General features: G+C 37.6%; 2 protein-coding genes across 5 annotated transcripts in view; one reads left to right on the top strand and one right to left on the bottom strand.

Moving 5' to 3' along the window:
* LOC135195660 (dipeptidase 1-like) overlaps nt 1-12,500 on the bottom strand; it is a 333,274-nt gene that overhangs the window by 242,841 nt on the left and 77,933 nt on the right. For 2 of the 4 annotated variants that reach the window (XM_064222029.1, XM_064222032.1), the window contains exon 1: nt 4,039-4,377. The exons of the other annotated variants lie outside the window; for them this stretch is intronic. The gene's annotated coding sequence lies outside the window, so the exon portion shown is untranslated. Of the gene's footprint in view, nt 1-4,038; nt 4,378-12,500 lie in introns of those variants that run through there. 4 annotated transcript variants of the gene reach the window in all.
* The window catches only part of LOC135195306 (mucin-17-like), a 140,304-nt gene continuing 137,720 nt past the window's right edge, over nt 9,917-12,500 (top strand). Inside the window, exons 1-2 of the mRNA XM_064221567.1 lie at nt 9,917-10,494; nt 10,677-11,368. Of these exons, the coding sequence (XP_064077637.1) occupies nt 9,917-10,494; nt 10,677-11,368 (1,270 nt within the window). The remainder of the gene's footprint in view (nt 10,495-10,676; nt 11,369-12,500) is intronic.

Genomic DNA, 12,500 nt, shown 5'->3' with positions numbered 1-12,500 from the left:
TCACCATCAAAGATATAGACTAAAAATTATACAAAAAGCATGAAACATACAATATATATAGATATATACATATATATGGACACACACATACACACACACACACACACACACATATATATATAATATATATATATATATATATATATATATATATATATATATATATATATGGATGAATGGTACCTGGGGTGTAAAAGGCCTGGACTTACAATAAAATCATAGAAACTCCAAAATGCTGAGAATCAGAAAGCTAATACTGTACTTTCTAGAGGGATGCAACCCTTCCCCAAAGTCAAGAAGAGAAATGCCTAGTGTGTATATACTGTACACTATATATTACTCATATGTGGTATGTATATATATATACATACATATATCAATGTGTATGTATATATATACATACACATATGAATAAGCGAATCCCACAGGAAAATGATAGTCAGAAATCCAAGCGCTTCGTCTTTACTCAGACATTGTCAAGGGGTAACTCCTTGACAATGTCTGAGTAAAGACGAAGCGCTTGGATTCTGACTATCATTTTCCTGTGGGATTCGCTTATTTATGAAATCACGTGCATCTACAGTGGATTTTTTAAGCTAAGTACACATCAGAGTGCGTGTGTGGTGTGTAATTATGTCTATATAAAGGCAGGAATTCGACAAGCAGCTATCAGCCTCTGAAGGTATATGAAGCTACTAATCTTATGGAAGCTTTCTGCACAGGGGATTCATCCAAGATTCAGCAGTTCAAGGCTTGAATATGGCACAAATTGTTGTCCTTACCCTTTTTTTTCTTTTTATTTAAGGTACTTCTGGGAAACGCCTCGAGTCTGCTTTCTTCTCATGTTTTGAGGTCCTGCTAGATTCGAGATTTTCAATACTAATAAAGGAGAAAAATCTGCCTCAGGAATTGAGTGTGTTAAAAAACATGAGAATAAATCGATATTTACGTTTCATACATTCAAGTTGATTTCTAATACTAAAGCTTGGCCAAAATGAAATTTGATGGGGCGTATTACTATATATAATCGGAATACTAATATATATTCAAATGAACCGATGATACGGTTGGAAACGTTGGAATTCCGTTACGCCCTTAGACTAAGATTTGTTAACCACCTTTGTTATCATATCAATAATAATAATAATAATAATAATAATAATTATAATTATTATTATTATTATTATTATAATAACACAACTAGATTTAAATTATATATTCTCAAACGATCAAATACTACCCGATGTCAATGTTACAAAATGTAACTGAGACTGGAAGTAATTGCTGCAGCTGATGATTTACTGAAAACAACTTGATTTTGTCATTTTAATGCGTTTTCTGTTTGAAAATATTAATAAAGAATATCAGATACTACTAAAAAAAAATACTGTTTGGAAGGGCTGATATACGAGAAGTTTTTAGAATACTGGAGGAGAAAGTATCCAGAACTTCCAAAAGTTGGTATATTTTACCATCAGAACTTAATTATTGTGTTCTGAAAAAGATTCTGAAGACCAGAAACCTCAAATCATCTAACAGTTCCTAAAGTTTCGACCTTTGGAATCGACCTTTGGCCTTAACATAGAGCCAAGAAGAAATGCCGAGGGAGTATACTCACTGATCCCAGGAAACCAACTTAAGGAGTTTTACCATATTCAGGTGGCAAACTAAAAAACTATGGCTTTTAAATTGCTTTGCAAGACGTGGAAAAGGCAGTTAAAAAATAAACAGTGGAAACAAATGTGCCGAGGTTTTTGTACAGCACATAATGATGCGTGCAACTCCCAGCCACGGCCCATGAAACTCGCCGCAGTCTATGCCTCAAAATTTCACTTGTGGTAAAGTCTTCGTTAATGGCATAACGTCAAAAATTTTCGCTTCAGACCAAGGATTTAAGAAACTTAAGTGATAGTCCATGAAAATTTCAGCCACAGCCCGGTGGTGGCATGTGTTGTTGACACCTATAACGGTGCCAGATGCACCATCAAGGCTAAGTTTACCCTTAAATAAAATAAAAACTACTGATGCTAGAGGGCTGCAATTTGGAATGCTTGGTGTTTGGAGGGTGGATGATCAACATACCAATTGGCAGCCCTCTAGCCTCAGTAGTTTTGAAGATCTGAGGGCGAACAGAAAAGCTGTGCTGACGGACAAACAAATAGCTATCTCAATAGTTGTCATTTACGCTGGGTAATATAATAAAAAAAAATGCCAATGATAACTATCTACGATATATAGTGTGAAATTCATAAATGGTCCGTGGCCTTTAAAAAGGAACCAATGCCTTGACCTTTTTAAAATAACTAAAACAATACATTTGACAAATGGTACCAATACCTTGAGACCAGTGTGACACCTTACAAGCAATATTTCGAGGACACTAAGAAAACTATTATCAAAATTCCTCTTTCAATTGACCTGTGATAATGAACAATCGGTCAAGGTAAAAAAAATAATAAATTAATACTCTTTTCGAAAAGTAACCACCATTGTCAGGCTACCTACCTATCAACATGCTTTCATTACAGGCAGAAAAAATGAAGAAAAAAATGAAGAAGGAAAAGAAAAATTATTAATAATATTAATAATTATAATAATCGACATTCTTACGATCAGGTTCAAAACATGAAATTCAATAATATTAAAAAGAATTACTATCATTGTTGTTCTCGTTATTCTAATGACGAAAAATCATAAAATTACGAAAGGACTGTCAACTAAACTAACAGCAAAAACAACAGCAGGAACAGTAAATAATGACAATAATATGAATGGGCATGGAAATACTCTGAATAATTGTCATAATCAAGATGACATTTGTGAACGAGAAATTAATGTCACGGTTACCTGTACCCTTTATCGTAAGCCTACGAATTTGTCCTCTCTCTCTCTCTCTCTCTCTCTCTCTCTCTCTCTCTCTCATGGTACGAAGTGATTCACTTTCGAGGCTATCTAGAGACCATGAAAACCACAAGTCTTTCTAATTGTCATTAAGCATCCCCAATAGTTGATACTGATACGCACAGCACGCAACATTATAGACGATAACGATATATATATAATTATATATATCAAATTTATAGATATAATATATTAGATTATGATAATTATAATACTACTACTACGATATTATTTATATTTACAACATTATCTAGTATATATTGTAAGGTTTGTATATTTTTAATTTTTTATATATAATCTGCATATTACTATCTATTATAGATGTGTGTATAGATTTATATATATACTATATTATATAATATATATATATATATAGATATATAAAATATTTATTTATAATATATATATATTTAATTTTTACTATATATATTATATATATATTATATATCATAGATATATATATTATATATATATATATATTTATTTCATATATATATTACATTGCATTTACCATACAAAATAACACTAACTGGTACCAGCTTTTAGAGATCAGCAAGATAATATCTTTAAGATTTATAAAAAAAAAAGGTTCTCTCTCTCTCTCTCTCTCTCTCTCTCTCTCTCTCTCTCTCTCTCTCTCTCTCTCCTCTCTCTCCTTTATCAATAGAGAGTGGAAACGGAAACCCTTGAAATCAGCCTATGGTGGTTTTGAATTAATGGAGTGACCTCACTTGAAATTTAAACTACTCTATTCTTAGACTATGCTAATCAAAGTTCCGGATATTTCACTATTGTTTCTTTCTTCAGTTCCCAGTTTTTAATTCATTCTCTCTTAATTTCTCTTCAATTCTCCTCGAAACAAAAAATTACATTACCTACTTTACATAAAACAATGTTGCTTCTTATTTGTCTTTTCTCTTCAATGCAGCTCTAAACGGTTGGAGCTGAATGAGATTATTCATGATACCTTAACATAAGTTCTTCATTAATAAAATAATTTCTGCTCCTTGACAAATGTGAAGAATAAGGATTCTTCAAATGTGGCCTAGTTACCCTTTCCTTCTTTATATTGTTTTTCATCACTTTTAACATGCAGGCCTGAAACGAAAATAGCTGATGCAAAAAACGCCAACTCACCTGTATTTTAATCTAGAACACGTCTGCAATTGAAAACGATTCCAATACGCGTTGGTCGACGTTACTTGTTGATCATAACCTCACTGCATTATTTTAAAATACGTTTTAAAAACTAACACACAAGTTCATGAAAAGTTCACCGAAATAGCTAAGCTCTCCTCAAACGTCCGTATGGTTTTTCATAAGCTAGGAATGTTTCCTGTTTTTTCTTCTCCACGGTCAATCAGGCCAGCGTCCACGCCTGGCTCTGGCTCCTGCAGAGCGCGCCAGTGATGGCTGGGAGGTCGGAAGAGGTGAACAGCCAACCGCCACCGATCCTCAGCGACAACTGATGGCTCGGTCTATCCCGTGACGCTGTGAAGGGATGCTGGAAACCAGGTTTTTCCTCTCCTTTCCTCTTTGACTCGCAAAAAAAGAACATAAAATCTTCCGGGATCTCTGATGATGATGATACAGCCAAACGAGGAACATCAAGTTCGTGGTTTTTATTGTTCAAGCCCCTTCCGAGGAACTTTTTTGGAACATTACTGTAGCCTTTTGATAATAATGGAGATTGGATATTTACTCATATTTTCCCTGCATCTGTTAAGTGCGTGCTCACACCCGCAAGGTTGAGCTTTGCAGGTGCGGGACAGAGCCAGACCCCCGGGGGATTACCTCAGAAACAAGGAAGGGAGAAATTTAGGAGGGTTGTATAGATTGGGGAAGGATTACCAGCAATTTTTCCCACCTTTAAAGATCATTTGTTTTTATTACGAAAGATCGATACATACATACATACACGCACATACATACATACATACATACATACATAAATACCATAAAGCATGATAATTTGGTAAAAATAATCCATTCACAAAGAATTTTCATTCAGTCTAGAATCTGGTTGGCGTCAGATTCTATGATCTGATGTTGCACTCGAGTGGATTTGGTTGGCATCACTGTCTCCAAACTGAATTACTACGGCGCTAAAATCTGGTAGGTGTAAAACTCTGTTATCTGATCCGTGTCAAGCCTCGATTTGGCTTTTGCTTAAGTCTACAATACGATTTACCTCAAAGACTAGATTCCGGGGATTCCGAAAGTTTCGAAACTGATTTGCGCTCAGCAGTCAGAATCTACTTGGCGTCTCAGGACAGAATCTTATTGGCATGAGTCTAAAAAATGGTTGATGTTCCAATCACGAAATCTAGGGTTAATGAATCTCATGATCCTAACATATAACATTACTGAATCTATTTGGCATCTTACTTTGAATTCCGATTGACGCTACAATCGTTTACTGGTTACCGCAAAATTCCAGATCCTAACTGGTGTCAGATTTAAAATAGTCAATTTTGGAATTATTATTATTATTATAGTTTTATTTTTATTTTATTTTATTTTTTTTTTTTTTGCTCTATCACAGTCCTCCAATTCGACTGGGTGGTATTTATAGTGTGGGGTTCCGGGTTTGCATCCTGCCTCCTTAGGAGGTCCATCCACTTTTCGTTACTAATTAATTTAATTAATTATTATTGATTAATTATTATTATTATTATTATTATTATTATTATTATTATTGAAGAATAAATCCTGTAGTGATCACGGTGACGTAGTTTGAAAAGTGCACAGTTTTCGAGAGCATGATAAGCTCTCGATATGACTGATAATCAGAAGCGGGCAGGCTATTTACGCTCCCTTTACGGGGACTGCTGTAGGAGTAAGAGACCATTCCAACATATGGCTGAACATGATCTTAATAAATAATGACAAAAATAATCAATTAATTACAACAACTCCGACGTAAGTTTGATTTTTTATTTGATTTATATAGATTTTTGGCATCATGCCAAGCACTGGGGCAACTAAGGCCATTCAGCGCTGAAACGGAATTTGACAGTGGAAGGTTTGAAAGGTGTTAAAAAAAGGAAAACCTCAAAGTTGCACTATGGAACAATTGTTACGAGAAGGTGAACAGTAAGATGGAAAAAAGATATTATGAACGGAGGTACAGTAAAAGGAATGAAAGTAGTTGCAGCTAAGGGTGCCGAAGGGACGCTGCAAAGATCCTTTAGTAATGCCTACATTGCACCGAATGAGGTGCACTGACGGCACTACACCCCTACGGAGCTCCGACGGAGGTGCCGTGATTTAAGGCACAGCATTCTGGCTGTGTACGCAGTTTTCTTACACAATGTTACATTCTTGTACTGGCATTACTTCTAATGCTTAGCATATACTTAATTATAACCTACATTGTGTAACTTTGTGGGTTTTTATCTGGCCATATTTATCTGTTCGTCTGTTTGTCTGTTTCTCTCCTAAACGGATTTCCATGTTCAGTTCTTACATTGGCCCTATTCGGAAAATGTATAGGCCAATATTCAGAGCATCATCAATAACACTGACCAGTTCTCTAGACTGTCTCTGTTTGTCGCCACATCTTGGGAATTCTGGAGGCATCTTAAAGTTTGTTTAGCGCTAAATCGTAGATTCTGTTTGGCGCCAAATCCAAGATTCTTTTTGGTGCCAAACCTATTTCTGTTTGGCGAAAAAGTCTCGATTCAGCATCTGCCAATCTCTGAATCCATTTATGACTACATATGAATAATGGTTGGCGCTAAAATTTGATATCTATTATGTCATACCTGAATCCTTTCAAATATGAATATGGAATATTTTTTTAATACCTGTATAACTTTTAGCGCTAAATCTATATCTCTGGTAGACTTAGATTTTAACTTTTAACAAAATATGTGGATACTTATCTAGCTACATTTCGGTTGGATGGAAAAAAAATAGATTAATGTTTAGAGCGGGACGGGATCCACAATTTAGTGTCAAAATTAATTCACATTTAGGTTTAGAGGGAGATTAGATTTAGGGCTTAAGACGTTCACATTAGAACTAAAACGATACAGATTTGGCGATAAGGAAATCTGATGTATCACAGACAGGGGTTTAGATTTAGAAAGACAAGGGATCGAAATTTGACACAAAAAGGGAGCCAGATTCCGTACGAAAAAGAACCCAAACTTAACGATAAAAGGATTTAGATCTGGTTCGCAAGAAATGCAGATTTGGTGCAAAAATGAGATATGAAGAAGGGCTTCATCACATAATCTCTGAAGAGTCATCCCCTTGGCTTTAGAAGCAGTGGATACAAAAGGGAAAGACAAGCTAATCGCTGTTGGCATTACTGAGCAGAATTAGTAGATGCCTTAGTTCAGCCAGTATTTTCTTCAAGTGTGTAGCATTAGTAAGCAGCAATATCCGGACTGCTGCAGAACGTGCTGGCATAAGGCCAGCTTAATCTACAACAGCAAGAACACCAACGAACTGTTATGAATACGACAAAACCACAACTCGAGTGACAAGAAAATCCAGACAGTTCCGAAACGTCACGTCTTTCCCTCAGTCTGGAAACTAATACAACGGGGGCCTAGACAGCAAGTCCCAACCATAAGGACATTACGTACTGTCCTTAAAGCTCGGACCTGCGGAGTATTAACGAATTATCGCCGATTTTACATTTTATAGTTGTAGTGTGAGTCACGCAGGCCGCAGTTTGATGAAGTTAAGTATATCTTAGTTGACCACTGAGCTGGTTAACAGCTCTCCCCCAGGGCTGGCCCGAAGGATTAGATATTTTTACGTGGCTAGGAATCAACTGGTTACCTAGCAACGGGATCTACAGCTTATTGTGGGATCTGAACCACATTATATCTAGAAATGAATTTCTAATCACCAGAAATAAATTCCTCTGATTCCACGTTGGCAGAGAGGGGAGTCGAACCCACGACTACCGAATCGGTAGCACGTAACCCACGCGTCCAACGGGGAACTCCCAGTTTGATGAGTTTCATGGGGAAGACCGAGATTCTGTCATTAAAAGCCTCATTTTACTAGCACTGAGCCTTTTGACCACTTATATATACTATAAAACAATGGCCGGTGATATTTGAGAAAAGGTAACCTCCGCCCGGATCAAACTTTAACTGAAAATGTAAAAGAAGAAAAGAATGTGACCCCAACATTCTGCCCATTTCCAACGCTACTATTTATGCATAAGGTTAACATGATAACTGTTGAAGCGACATTACAAGAGAAACTTACCATAGTAGATTCACATCTGATGTCTAGGCCCTCCAGCCCTATGATTGGCGTATCAACAGCCAATCAGGAGCGACGTAAGGGACTGGCCTAGACATCAGATGCACGTTGGATATGAATCTACTATAGTAACATCGTTTATGTTATCATGATATGGATCATACGGATCTATTAATAATCCAGAAGAATTTTCATCATTACCATTATTTTTCATTACTGGTCACCTTACTTGTTTGTTGTTTTCTATGCACCTCATGCCAAAACTTACGAGAGACTGAAGTGTATCAAATATGGATGACGATTTGAATATTTACTGAAAAGGGGATTTTTTTTTACTCATATTGAGAAACTTGGTTCATAAATACTGCCAAGTTCGTGACCTAAAGAACGGAATTAACTCAAAAGATGGGGAAAGGACGGAATGACATAGAATGATGACAGACAAAGACAATGAAATGCAGGCACATTACAAGAAGAGATTATTATTATTATTATTATTATTATTATTATTATTATTATTATTATTATTATTATTATTAAATACTGGTTCAACGATACCACTTGGTCCAGAGGCTCGCCCAAAATATTTTTTCCCCAAAATGATAGATGAAATCGGAGAGATAGAAAGTTTGAGGTTGAACAGCCAGGCGGGAAGCGGCCAAGACGAACGGTTGAAAAGTAAAAGGCAGAGAGCAATGTTCATAAGTGAAAAGCAAAAATTGGAACAAGAAACAGGATTTTTTTTATTGCTCTCAAGGTTACCATCCCTGCTTGTTTTGACTGAATCTGAACAGAGCCCCGATAAGTGCAGTCGATTTTTAGTGGCCTGGCTCGTTAATCGGCTTATCTCTCGAAGTAAAAATCTTGTGTTTAACATCCTCCTAAAGCGTAACTTATCACGCGATAACAAGTAAACGTGATTACTCCCTTATCTTAATTGGATCAGGGGGTTACCTGTAAGGTATTTCCTCCAGTGTCGGAGGCTGCCTCGTTGTCGTCATGAAGCGGTTTGGAATATTCCGAACATGAAACGCAAAAACCGACCGAGAGATAATAATAAATAGAATACCGTGAATGGGAACAAGTAGTGTTAACTTGGTACCGTATTGGTTTAGTCTAAGAACTGAATGATTGCGTTCTGTCCGCGCTCTTTCTTCTCGCTCACGCACAAAAAAAATAATAATCTGAGGTTATCGTGTGTGGTGGTGCAAGAACCACGAAATAAGACGCTCGTTCTCTGCCCCAACGAAACTTCCAGTTAGTCTAAGCCCTACAGCGCGATTTGCTGTCAGTCGTCTGTTTCCTCTCGCCTCGAAAATAGTGTTTGTGTGGCTACTGATTTACTCTTATTTTTGTCTGGAGTTTTAAACATGGAGCATGGCATGTATACACAACACAAAACGTTTTATTTTGTGTGGGTGCGGTTCTTTGATAATTAAATGTATCCGACGGCAATATACTTGGTTAAATCAAACCCAAGCCTAGTTTGCATGGGTCGTGGAAACAACTGTAATCAGACATCATGTGCTCTATATAAAACCTTGAAGTGACTAATCCAATTCATGAAATCCTCTGAGGAGTCATTGACAAGCTGCATAGCCGGTTTTTGCCAAAAAAAAGGACATTTTTTTTTCTTGTGATTAAAATTGTAGGTTTTTTTGATGATAGAAGATTCCATAGTGGCTCTGACGTACGTTTCATCCACTCTAGAAAAATCAGTTCACTCCGCGAATTTCCTCACTAAAGTTCTGTGAAGGGACAGAATTTTGCTCTTGTATCCACGATGAAGTTACATCACTGGCTTCTCCTCGGCGTCTTCCAAATTCACTTCATTCAAAGCGCAAAGACATCGTCGCAAGTGGACGATTTGGAGGAAACGCCCATCTCGATGAATCAATTTAAGGAGGCGAATCTCGGATGCAACAATGGCGGCGATGCACCCTGTGAACCAGTGACAAGAATCTCAAGCATGACAGGCGACTCTCAGTTAGCGCCATCTTTTCCGACGCTCTCTCCTGCAGAACCTGGTGCTACGTCCGTGTCAAATTTGGAAGACATCAACAACAAAACTTTGAGTGAAGTATATCCAAAGTCGGTTCCTCCTTCCAGAGAATCAGACATGAGGTCTACACAGAAGTCGGAAAATTTCGGACCAAAAATCTTGCGCGGCAGTGTCATGTTAGTCAGTCAACGAACGACCGAAGGTCTGCAAGAAAACGAGAATTTCACGACTGAAGTAGAAACCATTCCTGGTGATGCAGCTTCCATTAGGTATGCAACCTCCCCTGAGGATGTAATCTCCTCTGGAGATGCAAACACCCCTGGGGATGTCACTCACGCCACGAATAACGCCTCTCTCGGGTATGAAACCAGCCCTGAAGATGCATCCTCCACTGCAGATACAATCACTCCTTGGGATACAACCTCCACTGGTGATGCATCAACTCCTTGGGATACATCCTCCACTGATGATTCGTCAACTCCCTGGGATACAACTTCCACTGACGACACAACCCCTTCCCGGGATACATACTCCACTGAAGAAACGACCACTCAGTGGGATACATCCTCCGATCAAGCTACAACCACTCCCAGGGATACATCCGCCGATCAAGCTACAACCACTCCCAGGGATACATCCGCCGATCAAGCTACAACCAATCCCAGGGATACATCCGCCGATCAAGCTACAACCACTCCCAGGGATACATCCGCCGATCAAGCTCACCAACTCCCAGGGATACATCCGCCGATCAAGCTACAACCAATCCCAGGGATACATCCTCCGATCAAGCTACAACCACTCCCAGGGATACATCCGCCGATCAAGCTACAACCACTCCCAGGGATACATCCGCCGATCAAGCTACAACCACTCCCAGGGATACATCCGCCGATCAAGCTACAACCACTCCCAGGGATACATCCGCCGATCAAGCTACAACCACTCCCAGGGATACATCCGCCGATCAAGCTACAACCACTCCCAGAGATACATCCTCCGATCAAGCTACAACCAATCCCAGGGATACATCCTCCACCCAAGAGACAACCACTCCATGGAGTACATCCTCTACGGGACATACAGTTACTCCCGGGGATTCGCCCTTCGCTGGAAATTCAACCTCACGTGGTAATGCTACAGAAGGCATTAAGGAGCGCGATGAAGATGAAGAAAGCTCCTGTCCTGTGGGTGACTGCTCTAGCTTCGTCTCATCCAAATATGTCAGTAAGAGTAAGTCCCCAAAGATTTGTGTCAAAGACGGTGTCAAAGAGATGTAGGAATTAATATTCCTCCACAAACAAATATACACATATTACGTATATATATATATATATATATATATATATATATATATATATATATATATATATAGATATATATACACACACATGTACAATATGGAACCTGCTGCTATTTGTTATCAGATGCTCTTACAACACCATCTTAATGATTCCTTCAAACTTCTTGCGTCAAAAAGGAGAATATGAAGAAATACTGACGCCTAGGCACGACTCGAACCCGTAACCATAATATCAGAACTAACTAAGGATGAGAGTTCGAATCCTGCCCAAACATCAGAATTTCTTCTGTTGGTTGTTCACTTGGACCTTAGGTCGTTTAGTTTCGTGAAATCGAGAAGTTACGATGGCACTGTCGTTATTTCAATTTTATGTAAATATAAATATGTGTGTGTATATACAGCAAAACTCCCTAAGGTAACATCTTCTGGAGCCGCCACACCAGCACTGGGAGAGACGAATTAGACGAAATTAAATGTAATGTTTATAATATATATATATATATATATATATATATATATATATATAGATATATATATATACGTTTTGTATGTATGTACATCTATATATATATATATATTATATATATATATATATATAGTATATATATATATATATATATATATATATATATATATATATATATATATATATATATATAGGAGGACTGCCTCCAAGGCCCCAAGTGACGCCGAGAGAAACTTTCCCCCGATTTTTCCGTCGAAGCGCACCACCACCTTCAATAGAAATGGCTGGTGGGTGCCCTTGAAATTCAAAAAAGAAACGGTCAGTGTCGCAAGAACTTTTCTGTCCAAAGCATATCGCTAAAATCTTTCCCAGCGGAGTATCGCTGAACCCTTAGAAGGAGCGAGGTAAAATATCGCTAAATTTAAATTTTGTGACGGGATTTTTTTTTTATTTCTTTCTTTTGTTACCTTATCAGCAGGAAATCTATGCAGTGAAATATTTTCCAGATTGAAAATCAGAAAAAATACGTATGAATGAAAAGTAAAAACTTAAAAATGTACAGTGACTTATTTGGGGATGGATATCAAATGTCTCAG

Source organism: Macrobrachium nipponense, chromosome 16 (genome assembly GCF_015104395.2).
Source record: "Macrobrachium nipponense isolate FS-2020 chromosome 16, ASM1510439v2, whole genome shotgun sequence".
Lineage (NCBI taxonomy): Eukaryota > Metazoa > Arthropoda > Malacostraca > Decapoda > Palaemonidae > Macrobrachium > Macrobrachium nipponense.
The sequence above is the reverse complement of the archived record's forward strand: the minus strand, read 5'-3'. Positions and strand labels throughout refer to the sequence as shown.